The sequence below is a fragment of the Mastigoproctus giganteus genome, chromosome 1, assembly GCF_048544385.1.
Source record: "Mastigoproctus giganteus isolate SK-2022 chromosome 1, ASM4854438v1, whole genome shotgun sequence".
In the NCBI taxonomy this organism is placed as follows: domain Eukaryota; kingdom Metazoa; phylum Arthropoda; class Arachnida; order Uropygi; family Thelyphonidae; genus Mastigoproctus; species Mastigoproctus giganteus.
The window spans coordinates 35,842,679-35,867,349 of NC_143575.1; the positions used below are offsets into that span (position 1 = coordinate 35,842,679).

Sequence of the window (24,671 nt, forward strand, 5' to 3'; positions counted from 1 at the left end):
CGAACCCCGGTCTAATCAAGAAGCATGTGCTACGCACTGCTACTCCTTCCCACCTGGCTATGGAGGCACCCTTTGTTAAGGGAAAGTCTTGTCTGAAAAATTTGATTGGATACTATGATGTGGTTACAAAAAATAATTTTGATATCATATACTTGAATTTCACGAAGCTTTTGACGCTGTTGAGCATGGAAGACTATTTTATGATATCGTTGTAAATACACCATAGTTTACTCATAAGTTTAACTACATACGTAGTGTAACAGCATCGTTTAGATTTTATCTCATATTGTGGCTACGAGATACCAGGTATTGCACTACTTCAAATAAATAACGCTTCTCTAGTAGAGGAGACTACTCTTATTTATTCTCGGTGGGAACCACTACCCATCCGACTAGGTCGCAGGGATGGTCTTTGCTGTACCCTTCATTCGATATAGAATCATGTTTTGATGACAGCTCGCATTTCAGACTCACTGCCGTCGGAAGTGTCTCCGCTGCCGCACACTCCGTTGATTTTGTTCCTACGCTTCCTTCCTTCTCTTCAAGAGGACTCCCTCTCTCTTATGACTACTTTTTTTATTCTCCGTGGGTGGTAGTGGTGCCCACTGAGAATAAATAACAGTAGTCTCCTCTACTAGAGAAGCGTTATTTATTTGAAGTAGCGCAATACCTGGTATATCGTTGTGAAGGTAGCCACAATATGAGAGAAAAATCTAACCGATGCTGTTACACTACATATGTAATTATACTTATGGGTAAACTATGGTGTATTTACACCAAAATTTTAAAGTTAATTTAAACCCATAATGTATTATGCCTTGAGCATTTAGTCTTCAAAATGGAAGACTATAGTACAAATTGGAGCAGAATGGTATTAAGGGTAAGTTGCTACAATGGATAAAAGGCTGGGAGAAGACAGAGGATGGTACATCAATGGATGCTGCTCTTCGTGGACAAATGTTATTAGTGGAGTCCCACAGGCTTCAGTGTTGGGCCCACTGTTGTTTTGTATATTTATCAATGATATTGATGAAGGTATATCAGGCTTAGTGTTGAAGTTTGCAGATGACACAAAAGTTGGCAGGGTTGTTAATGACAGTGGGCTACTGCAACAGGATATAGAAAATTTGGGCAGATGGGCTGAGAAGTGGCAACTGAAGTTTAACATTGACAAATGCAAAGTACTGCATATGTGTAGAAGTTTTTTTTTTTTTTTTTGGTAGTTGTTGGCGCATCGGCTTCTGTGGCCATAATGCACCTCCCAAGGTTTTTGCAGTACTTTGATCCAAGCCCGAGGCGGGATTCGAACCGCGACCTTTGGATTGCTGTTGTTTGTTTGTTGTTTGGTTTTTAGGAGCATTAGCAACTAAGGCCATATTGCTCCAGGATATGCGGTGATCATCCCCTGACCTTTCCACATCCTCCATATTTGGTGGTGACGGGCTCGAACCCCAGTCTATTCAAGAAGCATGTGCTACTCGCTGCTGCTCCTTCCCACCTGGCTACGGAGGCGCCTTTGGATTGCTAGGCAGGTACTTTACCCACCCGGCTATCCCGGTCGGCTATGGGTAGAAGCATCCCAAGAGAAACGTACCAACTGTTTAGTACTACACATAGGGTGCTAGAAAATGAAAAAGACCTTGGAGTAATTGTGCAGTCAGATATGAAGTTTTCTGAGCAATGCAGACAGGCTGCAAGAGCAGGTCATGAGGTTTTGTCAATGATATACAGGAATTTTGCTAGCAGGAAAACGGTGTTTATCCCTTTGTATAAGGCAATGCCTTGAGTACTGTGTACAGGTCTGGAGGCCTCATTTTTAGGAAGGATGTAGATTTTCTTGAGAGTGTACAGAGAAGGGCAACAAGATTGGTGAGGGAAATGATGGGATCCTCTTACCAAGAGAGGCTTAAGTTCTACAAATTGCAGCAGCTGGAGACTAGGCACCTGCGAGGTGATCTGACTGAGGCATTTATAAGACCTTGAATGGGTTGAGCACGCTGAATTCTGTTGGGATTCTTCCACTTTCTCAGATTAAGAACCTAAGGGGACATAAATTCAAATTGAGGAAAGACAGTTGTAGAATAGATGTGTGGAAATTTGCCTTTAGCCAGCGGGTGGCTAACTGCTGGAACAAACTTCCATCTGCCATTGTGGAAGTTGATAGCTTAAATAAATTCAAGGAGGAACTCGAAAGACTTTTAGAGGAATGGTTGTGTGAATTTTTTTTTTGGCTGATGCTACATAAGCTCGTACACTCGCTTTCTTGCATTACATGCCTTTAATACTATTACAATTACCTATGGAGTGGGGCGCCTCCGTAGCCAGGTAGGAAGGAGCAGCAGTGCGTAGCACACGCTTCTTGATTAGACCGGGGTTCGAGCCCATTACCACCAAATACGGAGGATGCGGAAAGGTCAAGGGAATGACCACTGCATATTCCCAGAGCTCCTAAAAACCAAATAACAAACAAACAAAACCTATGGATTGGATGTTACCACAAACTTTAAGTACTATTACTATAGGCAATTATTTTCTGGAGCAATTAATGAAAATGAAGGTGATGGGACAGTAACTCCAAAGTAATTTTGGAAGGAATTCAACACCTAACATCCATACAGCCTTATATAACACCAATGAAGCCTGAAATTAAGTTTCCTCCAACTGTATGAAATGTTGACTAAAAAAAAAAATAAACCCCTTATAGCCAGAATACAGTAGTAACCTCACCTCAGCATCGGCTTCTGTGGCCATAATGCACCTCCCAAGGTTTTTGCAGTACTTTGATCCAAGCCCGAGGCGGGATTCGAACCGCGACCTTTGGATTGCTGTTGTTTGTTTGTTGTTTGGTTTTTAGGAGCATTAGCAACTAAGGCCATATTGCTCCAGGATATGCGGTGATCATCCCCTGACCTTTCCACATCCTCCATATTTGGTGGTGACGGGCTCGAACCCCAGTCTATTCAAGAAGCATGTGCTACTCGCTGCTGCTCCTTCCCACCTGGCTACGGAGGCGCCTTTGGATTGCTAGGCAGGTACTTTACCCACCCGGCTATCCCGGTCGGCTATGGGTAGAAGCATCCCAAGAGAAACGTACCAACTGTTTAGTACTACACATAGGGTGCTAGAAAATGAAAAAGACCTTGGAGTAATTGTGCAGTCAGATATGAAGTTTTCTGAGCAATGCAGACAGGCTGCAAGAGCAGGTCATGAGGTTTTGTCAATGATATACAGGAATTTTGCTAGCAGGAAAACGGTGTTTATCCCTTTGTATAAGGCAATGCCTTGAGTACTGTGTACAGGTCTGGAGGCCTCATTTTTAGGAAGGATGTAGATTTTCTTGAGAGTGTACAGAGAAGGGCAACAAGATTGGTGAGGGAAATGATGGGATCCTCTTACCAAGAGAGGCTTAAGTTCTACAAATTGCAGCAGCTGGAGACTAGGCACCTGCGAGGTGATCTGACTGAGGCATTTATAAGACCTTGAATGGGTTGAGCACGCTGAATTCTGTTGGGATTCTTCCACTTTCTCAGATTAAGAACCTAAGGGGACATAAATTCAAATTGAGGAAAGACAGTTGTAGAATAGATGTGTGGAAATTTGCCTTTAGCCAGCGGGTGGCTAACTGCTGGAACAAACTTCCATCTGCCATTGTGGAAGTTGATAGCTTAAATAAATTCAAGGAGGAACTCGAAAGACTTTTAGAGGAATGGTTGTGTGAATTTTTTTTTTGGCTGATGCTACATAAGCTCGTACACTCGCTTTCTTGCATTACATGCCTTTAATACTATTACAATTACCTATGGAGTGGGGCGCCTCCGTAGCCAGGTAGGAAGGAGCAGCAGTGCGTAGCACACGCTTCTTGATTAGACCGGGGTTCGAGCCCATTACCACCAAATACGGAGGATGCGGAAAGGTCAAGGGAATGACCACTGCATATTCCCAGAGCTCCTAAAAACCAAATAACAAACAAACAAAACCTATGGATTGGATGTTACCACAAACTTTAAGTACTATTACTATAGGCAATTATTTTCTGGAGCAATTAATGAAAATGAAGGTGATGGGACAGTAACTCCAAAGTAATTTTGGAAGGAATTCAACACCTAACATCCATACAGCCTTATATAACACCAATGAAGCCTGAAATTAAGTTTCCTCCAACTGTATGAAATGTTGACTAAAAAAAAAAATAAACCCCTTATAGCCAGAATACAGTAGTAACCTCACCTCAGATGATTAGAAGAAACTTCAGAGCAATTCCAAGCCAAGCCAACTAATCTTTCTAATTCTGCTTTAAATTTATTCAAACTACCCACTTCCATATCAAAGAAGTTTGTTCCAACAATAACTCAGGGCAAAAGCAAAATTCCAGTCAATATCTAACTTTCTAGATATTGACTAGAATTGGTGGGCTGGTCACTCACACATTAGCAAAACATGTCTGGAATTGATGGATGGCTGCTTTATACACCAGCATGTTAGAGACAATGACAGAAAGCAATACTCTGATCTGATTATCATCAATGACCCTTCATGCATTAAAAATCTCCAGAAACCACTAGACAGTGGTGGTTTCATTATATGTAAAGAAACCACACGCCAGCAGTCAATTCATAATCTATTGATGTGGGATTTACTTAAAGATATAACTATTGCAAAGGGTAAAAGGGAAGGGATTGTACTTTTGACAGTGGTTCTTGAAAGTTGTTAATTTCTTTTGAGAAGTACCAACAAATGTTTTAACAAATGTTAAATGTTTAGAAAAGTAATCCTAGAAGCTACTAAGCTTTTTATACCAATTAAGGGGTATCTTTAAGGTTTATAACTAGTCTTCAATCAAGTCACTAAGTGGATTAAGCAAGCTGAGGATGATTATGAGAATTTTTTTTGGCTAAGAATGTGAAGAAAAGTAGCAAAGAATTCTTTGATTATGTTAACACTAGGAGAGGAATGAAGCACATTGGTCCAGTGGAAGTGAATGGTACAACTACTGATGATCCTGTTCAGGTGACTGACAAAATGAATAAATATTTCGCATTTATATTTACACTTGAAGTTTTTGGGGATGGGAATACCAGATGTATGCCTGATTCTAACTGGAAGATAGTTAATGATTTTGTGATAACTGACAGGAAAGTAGAAAAGAGATCGTTGGAGCTAAATGTAAATAAGGCACTAGGGCTGATGCAATCTATCCAATTAGATTAAAAGAAGCAGAAAAAGAGGTAAGAAAATGTTTAGCCATAATTATGAGAGCATCACTGGATTCAGGTGACATCTCTACAGACTGGAGATGTGTAAATGTCTCTCCCTAATTACAGACCTGTTAGTATAACTTCTGTTTGGGGGAAAATAATGGGGTCACTAGTTAAAGTTCAGACACAGCATGGGTTTGTTAAGGGGAACTCTTGTCTGACAAATTTGATTGGATATTATGATGTGGTCACAAAGGAATTGGATGCAAAGAACAATTTTGATACCATACATTTGAAAGCTTTTAACACTGTGGCACATGGAAGACTACTGTATAAACTGAAGTAGTATGGCATTAAGGGCAAGTTGCTGCAATGGATAAAAGGATGGTTGAGTGGAAGAAGACAGAGAGTGGTTATCAATGGACACTGCTCTTCATGGACTAATGTTATTAGTGGAGTCCCAGGGTTCAGTGTTGGGCTTATTGTTGTTTTCAGTATTTATCAATGATACTGATGAAGGTATATCAGGTTTAATGTCTACGTTTGCAGACGATACGAAAGTTGGCGGGGGTTTTTGATGACAATAATGATAGTACGCTACTGCAACAGGATCTGTAAAAGTTGAACAGATGGGCTGAGAAGTGGCAACTGAAGTTTAACATTGATAAATTCAAAGTACTGCATATGGGTAGCAGGAACCCCAGAGAAATGTACCAACTGTGTGGTACTACACTCAGGGTGGTAGCGAATGAAAAAGACCTGGGGGTAATTGTGCAGTCAGCTATGAAATTTTCTGAGCAGTGCAGACAGGGTGCCAGAGCAGGTCACGGTGTCGTGTCAATGATGTACACGAATTTTGATAGCAGGGATAAGGAGGTGATTATCCCTTTGTATAAGGTAATGGTTAGTCCAAGCCAAGAGTACTGTGCACAGGTCTGGAGGCTTCATTTTAGGAAGGATGTAGAGTTGCTATAACGAGCACAGAGAAGGGAAACAAGATTGGTGAGGGGAACGAAGGGGTTTCCTTAACAAGAAAGGCTAAAGTTCTGCAAACTTCAGAGTCTCGAGACTAGGTGCCTGCGAGGTGATCTGACTGAGGTGTATAAGGCCTTGAATGGTTTAGGCAGGCTCAATGCTGATGTTATTCTTCCTCTTGCTCAGATTGGAAATCTGAGGTGAGTATAAATTCAAATTGAGGAAAGACAGTTGCAGAATAAATGTGCGGAAATTCCACCTGTCGCTGTGGAAGTTGATAGTTTAATTAAATTCGGGCAGAACTAGATAAATGTTTGGAGCGAATGGATGGGTGAAATGCGAAGGTTTTTTTTTTTGGTTGATGCTGTATAAGTTTTGTCTTGCATCATATGACTCTACTAATACTAATGCTAATTCACAGTTCAGAGACAGATCATTGTTGTAGAATAGATGTGTAGAAATTTGCCTTTAGCCAACAGGTAGTTGACTGCTGGAACAAACTTCCACCTGTCATTGTGGAAGTTGATAGCTTAAATTCAAGGCAGAACTAGATAAACGTTTGGAGGGAATGGATGGGTGAAATGGAAAGGGTTTTTTTTTTTTTGGCTGATGCTGTATAATTTTGCTTTCTTGCATCATATGCCTCTACTAATGCTAATGCTATTTCATAGTTCAGAATGAGATCACTGTGGTTCAGAAATCTAAGTAATTTTGGCCCAAACTGATCTGAAGAACAATTCCAGTTTTGATTTCAGAATGCGAGAGCCTCAGTGTGTAATTGTGTTTCAGTTATTTTACCCTAATCTTGTTTTGTTTGTTATCCATAACTATGCAGTTATTTTATGCATTTTTTGCTTTATTGTCCTGTTACATAAATTGCCTTATTGCACTGTAAAAGAATTAGTGTAGGTGAGTTTGGTTTGTTATTTGGTTTTTAGGAGCATTAGCAACTAAAGCCATATTGCTCCGCAGATATGCGGTGGTCATTCCCTGACCTTTCCGCATCCTCCATTTGGTGGTCACGGGCTCAAACCCCAGTCTAATCAAGAAGCGTGTGCTATGCACTGCTGCTCCTGCCCATGGAGGTGCCAGGTGAGTTTGGTGCTGAGTGAAACAACTTAGAGTAGATTAATGGATGTACAGATTATGAAATAAATAGAGGCAATTGTCTGGACCACTACAATGAGTTATAGAAAAAAGCAACTGGAGAAAGGCAGGCTCAGCAAGACTTTTAGTCCTAGTGCCCCATGCTGACTTTAGATACCAGTGGAACTAAATAATTCTGAAGACAGAGACATTGATAGTACTGGATGTAGTGACCACAACTCTGCTACAACCAGATGACAGTGTAAAAAGTTCGGTGAATTTTCACAAATTATGATAATGATGTGTATGTAAATAGTTAATTTTTTTTCTAAATCTTTACTGGCACAAACAGAGTCAATAATAATAATAACCTGATCATCCCAATTGGGTTATTATTATTAATAATAATGATCATCTTGTCAACTACCGTTATGGTGCCAAAGATCCTACAGAACAGCCTAGCAGCATAAGGTTTCCCAGAGAACACATACAAGGAACTCCAAAAAGTTGCAATCCTGAACACCTGTAGGATAGCCAGAGAGTTCTTCGACCAACAGTAACATCAGACATAACAACCACCCTGTGTGCTTGGTAGCAATACCCGTCACGAAATGGAACCCCCAATCAGGGAGAGATAATAATATAAGAGCAATAATAATAATAATAATGTAGCATAAACAAAAATTAGTGACTTCCCAAGTTTCCTATTTGCATTTCAAATATGCAATAAAATCCAATGAAGTTATTATTTTGGAGAATAGTGAAAATCCGAGCACTTCAACCTGCATAGAGTGTAATTTGTCTTTAAATTCTTGAACGAATATGGATAATCAATCACATCACATAAAAAAATCACATAATCAGAGGGTGTGGGTGTGTGTGTGTGTGTGTGAGAGAGAGAGAGAGAGAGAGAGAGAGAGAGAGAGAGAGAAGTTGATGGTCACTGAAGAAGTGGTACAGAAAGTACCAATATAATACGGTGTAAATACACCATATTTATTGGTTAAGAAAGTACCAATAAATATTTGAGATGGGGGTTGAAGTGGCTAGATTTTCACTATTCTCCCTTTTGATTTATCTGCACACCAAGTGTTAAAAGAACTCAGTTAGTTATTATTTTTAAGTATAGACATATGTTGGAAAACAACATGTTGAATCCTTGCTCAATATAAGTGAAATACTAACATATTTTCTACCAGTGTTGATAATTAGATAACTCAATTATTTATAACAACACTTTTTCTCTCAAAACTTAAAAGTTGTATATCATGTCTCTGAATAGATTACCAAGAACACCTATCATGAGATTAAAAAAAAAAAGGTGCAAAAAATGAATTTTAAATTTTAGGACAACAGTTATTCCCAGGGAAAATGGTATTGTGTTCGTTTGTTTGGATTTTAATGGCGTATCAGCAAACTAGAGCTATAATGCGCCAAAATTGTTACTGTGAAAAACCAAACTACTGAAGGATTAACTAATTTTATTCAATCTGTTGCCCATATAAGGATAATCAAAAAAAACTTTGTCGTAAATAAAATTACAGAAACAAGAGTATGTAAAGAAACATACCTTGACATTGAAGCCAAATCGTCCTTGATCATCTGGCTTCATTCTGATTGTCACTAATCCTTGTGCTTCTTCATGGCCATTAGTCTGATGAATAGTAAAATAAAAAATGGTGGTGTAAAATTAATTTATATACTGCACATACTTTCAATCAGAAAAATATCATTGCACAACATATATATTTCGTATTCTCATTTAAAATATAATTACTCACAAAATTTTAATATTAGTTCCACAGAAAAAAATGTTACCTTAAGTCAGTAAAGCATATTAAAAGAATCAGAAATTCACCATAAACCACAACAAAAATAATAATAATAAAAAAATGTGTAAAAAAAAACCCAACTTTTCAATAAATATCAATGTATATCTTAAATAAACCTCTCCTCCCAATCCTCAATTTATAAAACAAGTGAACTTCCATGATTTCTGTTTTCTGAACTCTTAAATCTTGATAAGAAAGAAAAGTAATGAATAAATTTCTGTTTATACTCTGTATGGCCATCCTGATGGCTGGAGAACTTTTACAACTTCATTGTTACTATTTTATTGCAGCCAGGGCCAGCTCCAAAACTGGTGGGGCTCTGTTGAAGAATTACTTGTGGGGTCCAGTGCAAAACTTATACAGGATATTTCTGTAATAGTGGTTTTTTTATTTTTTCGAATTTTACAGCTCTTGGAGTAACAATAATGTGGGTAATTAGACATTATCATCAAGACAGTGGTGGGCTCTTTGATAGAAATATGGAAAAGACACATTTTATTATTTACACCATATGAGTGCAGGGCTCTGTTCAACAAAACCAGTTGAATATGCTTGTGGTCAGTTTATCTGCTGCAATCAGCAAATAAACCAACCAAACATAACAAAATGGGTGTGCTTTTCCACTACAGTAGACCACAGAATATTCTGAGCATGCAGGCCCAATCTTGCTATGTGTGGCAGTGTCTGCATACACTATCCTTTGACCACAGCCAGCAAAACAATCTCATAATGAAGCTCTTACTGATCACACAGGTTGTTCCTCCAGATGCCTAAGAATAGCAAAAGGAAAATTAGGGTCCAAGCTCACAAAACATTTTTTGCATAAAACACATTTTATTGTGCTTTTCATTTACTTCATTTAAATCTATTTATTTATACTCATTCTTTCATATCCATTTCATATAAAAGAAACTTTGAATATGTGCTTTTGACAAACATTAGAAAAGAGCCTCTAAAATGTGTGACAATTCAATTCATTCTCAGCATTGCAAACTAATTTTTTTCTAGATTAAATTCATAAAATTTGGATCATAATGCCCTTGTATTTTATATTAATATTTATTAATATCTTTTATTCCCGATCGAGGCCCACTCTCAGTAATATCAGTTTGCTACATTTTTCGGCTGTTTTCAAGCCCTCTGCTCCACTGATTAAGTCTTATTATATAGATAAATCTGTTTCTGATGTATTCAAATATGAGTTTTTACGAAACACACACAAATTTTAACGATTAATAATCGTTCAGTTTTAACTGAATTTTACTTTTATCATCCGTTGGTTTTAAATCTTATTATATAGATAAATCTGTATCTGATGTATTCAAATATGAGTTTTTTTACAAAATACGTACACAAAAATTAACCGTTAAAATCGTTCAGTTTTAATTAACTGTATTTCACTTTTATTATCAGTTGGTTTTTGTTCCATTTTTGTTTTGTTATAATATAAACATATACCTTGTATTCATTATACGTCAAAAAATTAAGTTAATTTATTAACTAATAATTAATAGTAAATAATATTTCTTTGACAAGAACAAACAGATTATCGCGCAATACGTTGCAAACTTAAATATTGATATGTCGAAATTTTAAATATCTATCAAAATATTGATTATGAATCAATCAAATATAATAGATATAATATAATAGATCAGTTCAACACCTGCTCTACGTTTTCCGGTAAATATTACTTTTACAGAAAAACTTACACGTACGGTTGTAAACCATCTTGAAATAAAACGGCACACACAAGCGTCAAGAGAGCTAATAATATGAGCAACATGTTCAAAACAACTGCAAGAACAATACATAGCAAATACAATCGAATCCTCCCATTCTAGAGAAAGAAATTAGTAAAAACTTGTCGTCCGACTTTGAACTTTCCACCCAACGAGGTCAAAAGTTACCACGGCCCACTGCTTAAACAATATCCTTTTAAACATGATCCTTATTTATTCGAAAATAATCGTTTTCCATTTTTACGCTTCACCTGCTGTTTTACTTGCCCTTAACGCCAGGAAGCACATGGCCTCACGAAGGCCACAAATATTATCTCAGATACGGTAATTACACGGCTACGAGCGATAAAAATAGCAACAGACATAAGGTTTAAACCCTGCACCTTAATAAGATACAACAACAGTAAACACTAAGGAAACGAAAAACATTGTTATACGTGGAGACCAAAGTCTACACTGAAGATCAATTTCTTCCCTTGGTTGGGAGAAACAATAAATAAATAAATTTGTAACTGTTATTCATCATGATCTGAATGATCGTTAATCCTTATTTATGGAGTACAAATTACGATTTTCATTCAATTTAAAATAATTTAAGTAGCTTCCTCTCATAATCGGTAACAGGAAAAAATATCCCATTTTATAATTATTATTATAATAATTATAATAATATCCGGGCATAAAAATATCCCCGGATAATAGCTGTTTTCTTTCCGATTGTTTTGTGTCGTCAAGGAGGGAGAAGGGTGTTTAGCTGAGTTAGGGGAGTTCCTCCCCTATCCCGCTGTTTTAAAATCGGTAAACGAGTTCGCAATGTTTATCCCTCTACTTGACGCTCGCGTCAAGGGAGGGATAAATATGGACTTGTACCTACCCAAGGTCTGTAGTTTTACCTATTTAAATAATCTTATTGTAAAAATAACAAGAAAATGGGATATTTTTTTTTCCGGGATTCTTCTTAATTAATTTTTTTTTTGTATCTGTGGTTAAAATTTTGAACTGACCGTTAAAGCTGGGCTAAGTACTAGTTTAAACTTTACGACTTCTAACTGAAAATTTTGTCTAACGAGTAACGAACTTTCTAAAGGCGTACTTCAAAACGAACATAAGCAAATTTCACATTGAATTACAGTAGGCTCTCGATTTTCGGGGATAGATGGTAAAAAAAAATTCCCGATTAATCCAAAAATACAGCAAGTCCCCGACATACGCAAGGGATACTTTCCAGGACTTCTTAGGTAACTCGGGAATGACTAATAAAATATTGCTACTATATCCCTAATAAGCCAAAATTACAAAAACCAAATAATATCCTCATTTGTATATATTTTTATTTATATATTTATATAAATATATATTTTTAATTAGTTCAATTAAAAACTTTATCTGGGGATGGTGGTGAAGTAGCCAGAGTGGCACATAAGAAAAGCAAACATAAAAGGAAGAAAAAAACGCATGATTTTGTACTGTAAAAACTGATGGGTTTCGTAGCTTTGGTTGTTATAGTTGACTTCATTGGTACCAATACCTTCACCGCTTTTCGTATTCTGTCTTTCTCCTTTATTATCGTGTTCACCGTTGCTACTGACAAATCTGAATTCCCCGCGATACTTGTTAATGGTTGGCCATTTTCATACATCCTTATTATTTTAATTTTCTGATCCAACTCGATCGCTTTCCTTTTCTTGATAGATTTACTAGTACCGCTGTCATTTATTCTCTTAGTCGGCACTACGATAACAGTCAAAATTTAATTTTCTGAAAATAACTTCACAGGATTAAGGCGAAAACTCACTATTATCACCCCCAACGCGAGCTTTCATTTTACTAAAGCACATTTCTGGAGGTCACCGCCATCCAAAGGCTATCCTGTAATGGATACCTCCTGGAAGAAGAAGACCTAGGATGACAGGGATGGACGGAGTACATGACAGCCCGAGACTTAACCGACCAAGACACCTTGAACCGCACTTTATGGAGGGAAAAAATTCCTACCAAAAAAATAACTCGTAGGCTGAGGAAACCCATTGTAAATGGAAACACTCCTCTTGAATAAAAAGACTACCATAAAACAATTTGCACTTTCCGGGTTACTGGGCTTTTCTGTTACTGCAATTCATTATAAACGGGTAGTAAACTTGGATTTTATTGCATTTGCGGTAACACCGATAGCTGGAATTCTGTGGGTTTTTAAGTTACAGTATTATAGTGAAATATGTGTCCCCTTCACTGAAATCTTCAGTCATATAAAAATTATATAAATAACGGAACGTAAGTCGAGGACTTACTGTATCGAAAAATGTCCAGCAAACTATGTAAAAAGTATGGCCATAGATTAAAAAAAAAAAACGAAAAACTTACCACGTACTACTCGCGTGTGCGATACAATGCTTCCCTTTATTTTTTACGATGTCGATTTTAAATCTAATAGCTTGCCTTTATTTTTTACGATGTCGATTTTAAATCTAATAGCTTCCCTTTATTTTTTACAGTATCGCGTATGGTTTGGTCACCAACATTATAATGATTCATTAGAGATTTAACGGATGCACCGTTTTCAAACTTTTGTATAATTTCAAGTTTTTGTTTAATTGAAAGAACAACTCTTGCGTTTGCCCATCATTTTCGCGATTTCTGAACAAAAAAATAAATAATAATAATAAAAATTTCGATATCCCTGACATAAATAACGAAACAATTTGCCTTTTGTTGTGCTGATCGACGCGACGCACTAAAACAAACCAAACATTTGGTCTCTCTCTTTTGTTTTTTTGAGGGGCGGATGTGAAGACAGCGGGGGTTGCAAGATAATAGGTAAACAAATCTCCCAATTACAACTTGCAAAACATCTGTTTATATCTATTCTAGTTATTACTTGAATTTTATGATTTGTGGTCGATTTTTTTTTTAATTTGGAGTCTTGAAGTGTCCCGGTAAATCGAGAGTCTGCTGTATATACGAAATTCGGCTTTCGTATGCAATCCAAAATATGCAAAATCAGAGGCAAACCTTGTCCCGCACAGATTATTACGTATTAATTTGCACCCCTCCCTTACACAATGAAATCTGTGAACTTTCATTTTTTAAAATATTTTCTGTTTAAACCGATGACAGGGAACAGGCCTGTGAAAATGATGCACCGCAAGCCACGCGCGATCAAGTTACCACTACAGTATTCTCTTAATGGAACAGGCTTGGTTTCTTTTTTAAAAGTCTCATGTGCCTCTTCATCATTACTGCAAAATTCCTATTATTATATGCATGGGAATACCTCCATATGTCCAATGCCAATTCTTTGGATTTCCCTGTAGCTACGCGTTTGTGTTCTATGCCAGTTACACGAGATAGGGCAATAAAGAGAACACAAAGCGGAGCCCAAATGTGTATACATATATTTTTTTAAATTCAAAGTAATCATCGCCTCATTAAAACGTTCACTTATTACACCTTTCTAAAAGTTTTTGAAGAGTCAGTAAAAGCATCCAGAGTTCGAGGGCTACGTTTTTTCTTTATGTCCTCAACATCCATTCAATATCTTTCCTTTGAGGGCAGTTTTCACCTTGGGAAAGAGGGAGAAGTCCGGTGGTGCTAGATAGGGAGAATAGTTGATTTGTATAATGACGTGGTTCGTCAGAAATGTCTTCACAAGTGCGGAATAGTCGGGGGAATTATCGTGCAGCAAGACCAACTGCCTTTCTAGCGAAATTGCAGCCTCACCCGGGAAATGCACTTCGATGGCTTTTGATGCAGCTGTACGGAGAACAGAATTGATTCTCTCCCCTACAGGTAAAAATTCGTTGTGAATCGCATCCTGTTTGTCGAAAAACACGATCAGCATCGTCTTGATTTATTTATTTTGTTCCTGGACTTCTGTAAACGAAACATTTTGGACCTTGGTAACTAATTTGAAGTCCCCTGCATGCTCTGACGCTTCGTCTCTGGATCGTACTGAAACATCCAACTCATCTCCAGTTACAATAATTGAGGAAATCAGGATTGTTTTGAAGACTGGATGAAGTCTACGCATTCTACATTCTGTGAAAATTTTGCACTTTCCTTTTCCCTAAATCTTCATGCAGAATTTGACGAATCGTCTCCTCATTCATATCCAACTTGTCACCTTTCATCTGAGGGTCAAACGATAATCTCTCGTAACAATTTTCCAGAACATTTTCACCTCTGTCCTCACTTCGAGAGCTAGACGGAAGCCAAATCCTTCGATCGTCGGGGACATCCTCACGTTCGTCTTTGAACCCTTATAACAGGGTGTTCATTTTTAAGTCGCAATCAATAACTGTCAGTTTCAGAATGTTGTTTGTGCGATATTTTATTGGTCGTTGGTAGAGGGAGCTGACTCAATTTAATTAGTAAGACACAGCAAATCAGCTCTTAGGAATGTGTAAAATTGACATGTGTTAGTGTACTGTTCCTGAAAAAAAAACAAAAAAAAACACGTGAATTCTTGATCTAGACAGATAAATAAGCTGGAAAAGAAGTAGTGTGCACTGGGCCAAGAAGCATTCCAACATGTATTTCCAGAAGTGGGGGTGCCAAACAAAACCGTGTGTGTGTGTGTGATCGAAAGCATAATCGCAGGCTCACTTTGTTAAAGTCCCCCCTTTTATTATTATGAAACCTTTCCCAACATGAGAACACGTCTTTATGTAGTGCACATAAATCTATACGTTTCCTGCATTTGAGAGCGTATCGCATCCATACCATGCACAAATTGTTGTCCGCGGATCGTGATGCTAGGCTCCGTTTGTGTAATTCATTTAGGGCCTCTGTTCGTAACAATATAGGGTTAGACAAAATTTTTTTTTTTTTTTTTTTACAGCGGCAAGTGGGGAATAAACACCCTTCAGCTTGTTCAGATTACGAACCTAAGGGGGCATAAATTCAAATTAAGAAAAGACAGATGTAGATTAGATGTTCGGAAATTTGCCTTTAGCCAGTGGGTGGTTAATTGCTGGAACAAACTTCCATCTGTCATCGTGGAAGTTGATAGGTTAAATAAATTTAAGGAGGAACTGGACAGGCATTTGGAGGGAATGGTGTGATTTTTTTTTGGCTGATGCTGCATAAGCTCATAGGATCCTTTCACCTGTTCGTAATCTGAACAGGTGGAAGGATCCTATCAGAATTCAACGTGCTCAACCCATTCAAGGCTTTATTAGCATTAGCATTAGTAGAGGCATATGATGCAAGAAAGCAAGCTTATGCAGCATTAGCCAAAAAAAAAAAAAAAAAACCACTTCCACTTCACCCCTTCGTTCATTCGAAATACCCGTCCAGCTGAACCTTAAATTTATTTAGGTTATCAACTTCCATGACAAGGGATGGAAGTCTGTTCCACCAACCAACTACCTGCTGACTAAAGGCAAATTTCTGCACATCTATCCTACATCTGTCTTTTCTCAATTTGAATTTATGCCCCCTCAGGTGATTATTCTGAGCAAGAGGAACAATCCCATCAGCATTGAGTATACTCAAACCATTCAAGGCTTTATACACCTCTATCAGATCACCTCGCTGGTGCCTAGTCTCCAGATACTGTAATTTGCAAAACTTAAGCCTTTCTTCGTAAGAGTACCCCTTTGTTCCATTCACTAATCTTGTTGCCCTTCTCTGTACTCGTTCCAGCAGCTCTACATCCTTTTTGAAATGAGGCCTCCAGACCTGTATACAGTACTCAAGGTGTGGCCTGACCATTGCCTTATATAAGGGAATAATCACTTCCTTATCCCTGCTAGAAAAATTCCTGTATATCATTGACAAGACAATGATATACAGGAATCATATCTGCCTGCACAATTACCCCCAGTTCCTTTTCATTCTCTACCACTGTCAATGTTCCGGGTAAAATGATGGAGTCACTGGTTAAAGATGCATTGCAGGATCATCTAGACAAGACTGCAGCAATAATTCAGACACAGCATGAGTTTGTTCAGGGAAAGTCTTGTCTGACAAATTTGATAGGATATTATGATGTGTTTACAAAGGAACTGGATGCAAAAAATAATTTTGATATCATATATTTGGATTTCAGGAAAGCTTTTAACACTGTTGCGCATGGAAGACTATTGTACAAATTGGAGCAGAATGGTATTAAGGGTAAGTTGCTACAATGGATAAAAGGATGGTTAAGTGGAAGAAGACAGAGGGTGGTAATCAATGGGTGCTGCTCTTCGTGGACTAATGTTATTAGTGGAGTCCCACAGGGTTGCTGTTGTTTCGTATATTTATCAATGATATTGATGAAGGTATATCAGGCTTAATGTCAAAGTTTGCAGATGAGACAAAGGTTGGCAGGGTTGTTAATGACAGTAATGGCAGTGTGCTACTGCAACAGGATCTAGATAATTTGGGCAGATGGGCTAAGAAGTGGCAACTGAAGTTTAACCTTGAAAAATGCAAAGTACTGCATATGGGTAGAAGTAACCCCAGAGAAAAGTACCAACTGTGTGGTACTACACTTGAGGTGGTAGAAAATGAAAATGACCTGGGAGTAATTGTGCAGTCAGATATGAAGTTTTCTGAGCAATGCAGTCAGGCTGCCAGGGCAGGTCATGGGGTTTTGTCAATGATATATAGGAATTTTGCTAGCAGGAAAAAGGAGGTGATTATCCTTCTGTATAAGGCAATGGTCAGGCCATGACTTGAGTACTGCGTACAGGTCTGGAGGCCTCATTTTAGGAAGGATGTAGATTTACTTGAGCGTGTACAGAGAAGGGCAACAAGATTGGTAAGGGGAATGAAGGGATCCTCTTACCAAGAGAGGCTTAAGTTCTGCAAATTGCAGTGGCTGGAGACTAGGCACCTGTGCGGTGATCTGATTGAGGTATATAAGGCCTTGAATGGGTTGAGCACGATGAATTCTGATGGGATTCTTCCACTTGTTCAGATTACGAACCTAAGGGGGCATAAATTCAAATTAAGAAAAGACAGATGTAGAATAGATATGCGAAAATTGGCCTTTAGCCAGCGGGTGGTTAATTGCTGGAACAAACTTCCATGTGTCGTGGAAGTTGATAGGTTGAATAAATTTAAGGAGGAACTGGACAGGCATTCGGAGGCAATGGTGTGATTTTTTTTTTTTTTTTTTTTTTGGCTGATGCTGCATAAGCTCATACACTTGCTTTCTTGCATCACATGCCACTGCCACTACTACTACTACTACTACTAATGTAGTACCGCAGAGTTGATGCTTTGCTCTGGGATTGCTGTTTCCCGATACTGGACAGGCATTCGGAGGCAATGGTGTGATTTTTTTTTTTTTTTGGCTGATGCTGCATAAGCTCATACACTTTCTTTCTTTCATCACATGCCACTACCACTACTACTACTAATGCAGTACCACAGAGTTGATGCGTTGCTCTGGGATTGCTGTTTCCCGATACGTAGTACTTCACATTTGTGAATGTTAAACTTCATTTGCCACCTCTCAGCCCATCTGCTCAACCTTTCCATATCCTGTTGCAGCAGCATAGCGTCAGTAGTGTCCTTGACAACCCTGCCAACCTTTGTATCGTCTGCAAACTTGGACATTAAGCTTAATATACCATCATCAGTATCACCTCAATACATGTCAATCACCTCATACACCTCAATCAGATCACCGCGCAGGTGCCTAGTCTCCAGCCACTGCAATTTGCAGAACTTTAGCCTCTCTTGGTAAGAGGATCCCTTCATTCCCCTCACCAATCTTGTTGCCCTTCTCTGTACACGCTCAAGCAAATCTACATCCTTCCTAAAATGAGGCCTGCAGACCTGTACGCAGTACTCAAGGCGTGGCCTGACCATTGCCTTATACAGAGGAACAATCACCTCCTTTTCCCTGCTAGAAAAATTCCTATATATCATTGACAAAACCCCATGACCTGCCCTGGCAGCCTGCCTGCACTGCTCAGAAAACTTCATATCTGACTGCACAATTACTTCCAGGTCTTTTTCATTTTCTACCACCTTAAGTGTAGTACCACACAGTTGGTACGTTTCTCTGGGGTTACTTCTACCCATATGCAGAACTTTGCATTTGTCAAGGTTAAACTTCAGTTGCCACTTCTTAGCCCATCTGCCCAAATTATCTACATCCTGTTGCAGTAGTATACTGCCATTACTGTCATTAACAACCCTGCCAACCTCGACACTAAGCCTGATATACCTTCATCAATATCATTGATAAATATACAAAACAACAGAGGACCTAACACCGAACCCTGTGGGGCTCAATAATAACATTAGTCCACGAAGAGCAGCAACCATTAATTACCACCCTCTGTCTTCTCCCACTCAACCATCCTTTTATCCATTGTAGCAACTTACCCTTAATATCATTCTGCTCCAATTTGTACAATACATTGAACAACTGTACAGAGAAACAGTGGCCCAGTAAATCAGAATGTCTTATAATTCAGGGATTTTAACTTTTCAGACACTGACTGGAACTTGTGGATTGGTCACTTGCAAACTAGCAAGCTTTTGTGGATTTATGGGATGATTGTTTTCTACAGTGGCATGCTCGAGAGGCAACCCGAGGAAGTAATACTCTTGATCTGATTATCAGCAGTAATTCTTCATGCATTATGAATCTGCAGATAAAGGAGCCACTAAGTGGCAGTGATCACAGTGTACTCATTTGGGATTTATTTAAAAATGTAACTACATCAGGAGTAAAGGGAAACGTTCTTTCTTTCGTAAAGGTGATTACAGAAGTCTCAGACAGTTTTAAATTCTTACAGTGGAACCAACTGATGTTGTTACCAACAGCAAATTCTAAATGGGAAGCATTCAAGGAATTAATCTTGGAAGCTACTAGGCTTTTCATACCAATTACGAAATACTGCCCAGGGTTTGGGCCTAAATGGATGTCAGATTAACTACTGAGACTCATGCCAGAGAAGAAAAGTGCATGGGATGCATATAAATTATTGGGTATAATTGGGTCTATGGTAGATGTAAGCCAGTCTGTAATCAAGTCACAAAGGAGGTTAGGCAAGCGAATGCAGATTACCAGAAATCTTTGGCAAAAAATGCAAAGAAAAATAGCAAAGACTTCTTTACTTATGTAAACTCTAGAATAGGGATTCTCAAAGGAGGTGAAAATTGGTTTTTGTGGGGCAAAAAAATCATGGGTATTACAAAGGTTTGTTGCCCTCCAAAGTTCAGCCTTACTTGATGAACATCTTATTTCTTAATATATAATTTCTCTCGTTGGGTTTTCTTTTCCCCTGAGACAAGTGAATTTTAACATATAGGTATATTATATTAGGAGTGTTGAGAAATTTTGATGAAAATGAGGAAATGTTTCAGTCTATTGTTTCTACTTTCAAAGCAAAAATTAGTATTGATTTATTGTTTCCTTGTGTAAGTCACTTATTTTTGATCCACAATGCTTTTTGAGTGACCTGGGCTATGAGAGTTAAATAAAAATAGTTTATATTTCATTATTTAATTCTTTGTAGTTATTCAACCCATCATCAATCATGTCAAGTACTGAAAATAAAAATTGTTGCAGTATTTGGATGAATATCTAGCTTATGGTTTTACTGAAAGCCCATCCGACTCAAGACAGCCTATGTGTCTTATGTGTAATAGTTATTTTTCAAATGAGGCTATGAAACCATCAAGACTTTTAGATCACTTAAAAAGGAAACATCCTGATAAAGTTGGAAAACATATTGAATATTTAAAAAATTTTAAATAGAATTTTGAGCAACATAACACTGTTACTCCCTTATTTAAGAACAAAACAAATGACAATGGAATGACTGTGTCTTATAAAATTGCAGAAATCACTGCAAAAACTAATAGTGCTCATACAAGTTGCTGAGACTGTTATATGACCCACAGTAGAGACTGTAATTTCAACAGTGATGCAAAATTCTTCCAGTATTTTAAAAGCATTGCCATTGCCATTGAGCAATGATTCAATTCGAAGACAAATTGATGAGATGTGTCAGTTAACATTGAAGAGCAGCTAATTGACAAATTAAAACAAGAAAATTTTCTATTTAGATTGATGAATCCACAGCTACTGAAAATAAGGCCCTTTAAATGGCATACATTTGTTATTTCGATAATGATTATAAATTGCAAGAAGAGATGTTGTTTGTAAAATCTACAGAAACTGACTGTACTGGAGCATCCATTTTTGCTGCTGTAAAAACATGGTTTGATAAAAAACAAGTACCATTGGAAAATTTGGTATCCTGTGCCACTGATGGCACTACCTCCATGGTTGGAAGGCAGAGGTTTCATAGCCCACCTAAAAGAAGTATCTTCCAAAGTTCTTGCAATACGCTGCAATGTGCACCGACATCATCTGGCTGCAAAAAAATTTAGTTTGGTTCTTTATCAATCTCTCAGTATAGTTATTAAAACCATCAATAAAATAAAGTCATATAGCAAATATGATCGCCTTTTCAGAAAATTTTGTGTTGATAATGAAGAACAGTATGTGAGGCTTCTTTTACATACAGAAGTCAGATGGCTTTCTAAACGAAACTGTCTAACAAGATTTGTACACCTTTTTGATATGATAATTAGTTTTTAAGAAAGCAAAGGAGATCAGCAAACAAAAACAACATATGACTTGGATTTTTTCAAAAACTTAAGGAATTATATCTTCAACTTCAAGGGAAATTAATTACGATGATAGACTGCAAACTAGTGTTAAAAGCCTTCACTGAAAAACTGGATATATTTGAAAGCAATTTAATGAGAAAACAATTTCATGGAAATTGAATATGCAAGAGTTAACAAATATGCAAGAGTTAGCTGAAATCAATGAATCTCTCACTGAGAATGATCTTAAGAATTATTCAGATCATTTGTGTTCTTTAAAAGGTGAAATTAAAAATAGATTTTCAGATTTATTTTCTTTTGAAGTGAAGCCATGGATGTTAGATCCAATTGGATGCGATGCCAGGTCTGCTAGTGAAGAAATTCAAGAACTTATTGAATTAAAATGTAACGAATAATGCACATATAAATTCAAAAAAGGTAGAATCACTGAGTTATGGGGTTCAAAATCAACTAAACTTCTTTATTATTATTATTATTATTATTAGCTATATTGTGCAAGGAAGCCTGAGGCTTATGCTGCACCAGCCAAAAAAAAATTCCCAAGTTACCCTGAGAGAGAGAGAGAGAGAGAGAAGGGAAGGGAATTAGCATTAGCATTAGTAGAGGCATTTGATGCAAGAAAGCAAGCTTATGCAGCATCAGCCAAAAAAAAAAAAAAAAAAAAAAAAAGTAACATAAATAAATAAAAATAACCACTTCCACTTCACCCCTCTGTTCGTTCGAAATACCTGTCCAGCTGAGCCTTAAACTTATTTAGGCTATCAACTTCCACGACAAGGGATGGAAGTCTGTTCCACCCACCAACCACCCGCTGGCTAAAGGCAAATTTCCGCACATCTATCCTACATCTGTCTTTCCTCAATTTGAATTTATGCCCTCTCAGGTGATTTTTCTGAGCTAGAGGAAGAATCCCATCAGCATTGAGCATGCTCAAACCATTCAAGGCTTTGTACACCTCTATCAGATCACCCCGCTGGTGCCTAGTTTCCAGACACTGTAATTTGCAAAACTTAAGCCTTTCTTCGTAAGAGAACCCCTTTGTCCCATTCACCAATCTAGTTGCCCTTCTCTGTACTCGTTCCAGCAGCTCTACATCCTTCCTGAAATGAGGCCTCCAGGCCTGTATACAGTACTCTAGGTGTGGCCTGACCATTGCCTTATACAAGGGAATAATCACCTCCTTATCCCTGCTAGAAAAATTCCTATATATCATTGACAATACACCATGAGCTACTCTTGCAGCTCGTCTGCACTGCTCAGAGAACTTCATATCTGCCTGCACCACCACCCCCAGGTCCCTTTCATTCTCTACCACTGTCAGTGTAGTACCACAGAGTTGATACGTTGCTCTGGGGTTGCTGTTTCCCATATGTAGTACTTTACATTTGTCAATGTTAAACTTCATTTGCCACCTCGAAGCCCATCTGCTCAACCTTTCCAAATCCTGTTGCAGCAGCATAGTGTCAGTAGTGTCCTTGACAACCCTGCCAACCTTCGTATCGTCTGCAAACTTGGACATTAAGCCTGATATACCATCATCAATATCATTTATAAATACAGAAAACAATAAAGGCCCCAATACTGAACCCTGAGGGACTCCACTAATAACATTAGTCCACGATGAGCAGTGTCCATTGATTACCATTCTCTGTCTTCTCCCCCTCAACCACCCCTTTATCCATAGCAGCAACTTGCCTCCAATGCCACACTGCTCCAATTTGTGCAGCAGTCTTCCATGTGCAACAGTATCAAAAGCCTTTCTAAGATCCAAGTATATAATATCAAAGTTATTCCCTGCATCCAGTTCTTTTGTGACTGCATCATAGTATCCAATCAAATTGGTCAGGCAAGACTTCCCCTTAACAAAACCATGCTGTGTCCTAGCTATAACTGAAGTCTTGTCTAGATGATCCTGCAGTGCTTCTTTCACCAGTGCCTCCATTAATTTTCCGGGAACAGAAGTTAAACTCACAGGTCTATAATTACTTGTGTCAGCCTTTGATCCCCCTTTGTGAATTGGGGTCACATTTGCACATCTCCAGTCAATGGGTACCTCCCCTGAGTCCAAGGAAGCTCTCATAATTATGGCTAAGGGTTTGCTTACCTCCTTTGCTGCCTCCTTTAATATAACTGGATAGATCCCATCCACCCCAGGTGCCTTTCTTGTGTTTATCTTCAACAATTTCTCCTCCACTTTGCTCTCAGTTATTACAAGATTCTCTAGCTTACTGCTAGAGTTGAATACACCTCTGGCATTCCCCTCGCTGAATAACTCCTCATGTGTGAATGTCGATGCAAAATATTCATTTAGTTTGTTAGCTACCCGAGCAGGGTCATCAACAGTTGACCCATCGATCTCAAGTGGACCAATCTGATTCATCCCCTTCCTTCTAGAGTTTACATAAGTAAAGAACTCTTTGCTGTTTTTCTTCGCATCCCTTGCCAAGGATCTCTCGTAATCTGCCTTCGCCTGCCTAACTTCCTTTGTAACTTGGTTACAGATCAACTTGTATCTATCATAGGCGTCCGTGTCACGTGTTAATTTGTATGTATCCCATGCATTTTTCTTCTCTGCCATATGCCTCATTAGTTCATCTGACAACCATTTAGGCCTAAACCTTGAACAATATTTCTTAGTTGGTATGTAAAGCCTAGTAGCTTCCACGATAAGTTCTTTGAATGCTTCCCATTTTGAATTTGCTGTTGGCAATATCATCAGTTGATCCCACTGTATAGAATTTAAATACTGTCTCAGTCCATTGTAGTCGCCTTTACGAAAGCAATACCCCTTCCCTTTACCCCTAATGGTAGTTACCTCTTTGAGTAACTCCCACTTCAGCACACTGTGATCACTGCCACCAAGTGGTTCATTTATCTGCAGATTCTTAATGCATGAAGAATCACTACTGATAATCAAATCAAGAGTATTACTCCCTCTAGTTGCCTCCCGAACATGCTGATGTAGAAAACAATCATCCAATAAATCCACAAAAGCCTTGCTACTGTGTGAGTGACCAGCCCCCAAATTCCAGTCAATATCTGGGAAATTAAAATTTCCCCATTATAAGACTCTCTGATTTACTGGCCCACTCTATTTCTCCGAACAGTTTCTTATTATACTCATCAGAGTCATTAGGCCTATAGCACACTCCTACTCTCAATTTTGATCTCCCAATGCTTATGTCACACCAAACTGACTCGACACTGCACTGTCCAGCGATGTCGACTGGCTTCACTTCCTTGGATTTTATGTG

General features: G+C 38.2%; 1 protein-coding gene across 1 annotated transcript in view; it reads right to left on the minus strand.

Annotated features, from left to right (window-relative positions):
* The window catches only part of Ptpmeg (protein tyrosine phosphatase Meg), a 526,004-nt gene that overhangs the window by 138,218 nt on the left and 363,115 nt on the right, over positions 1-24,671 (minus strand). The window contains exon 16 of the mRNA XM_090379497.1: positions 8,827-8,910. Coding sequence (XP_090235623.1) covers positions 8,827-8,910 — 84 coding nt within the window. The remainder of the gene's footprint in view (positions 1-8,826; positions 8,911-24,671) is intronic.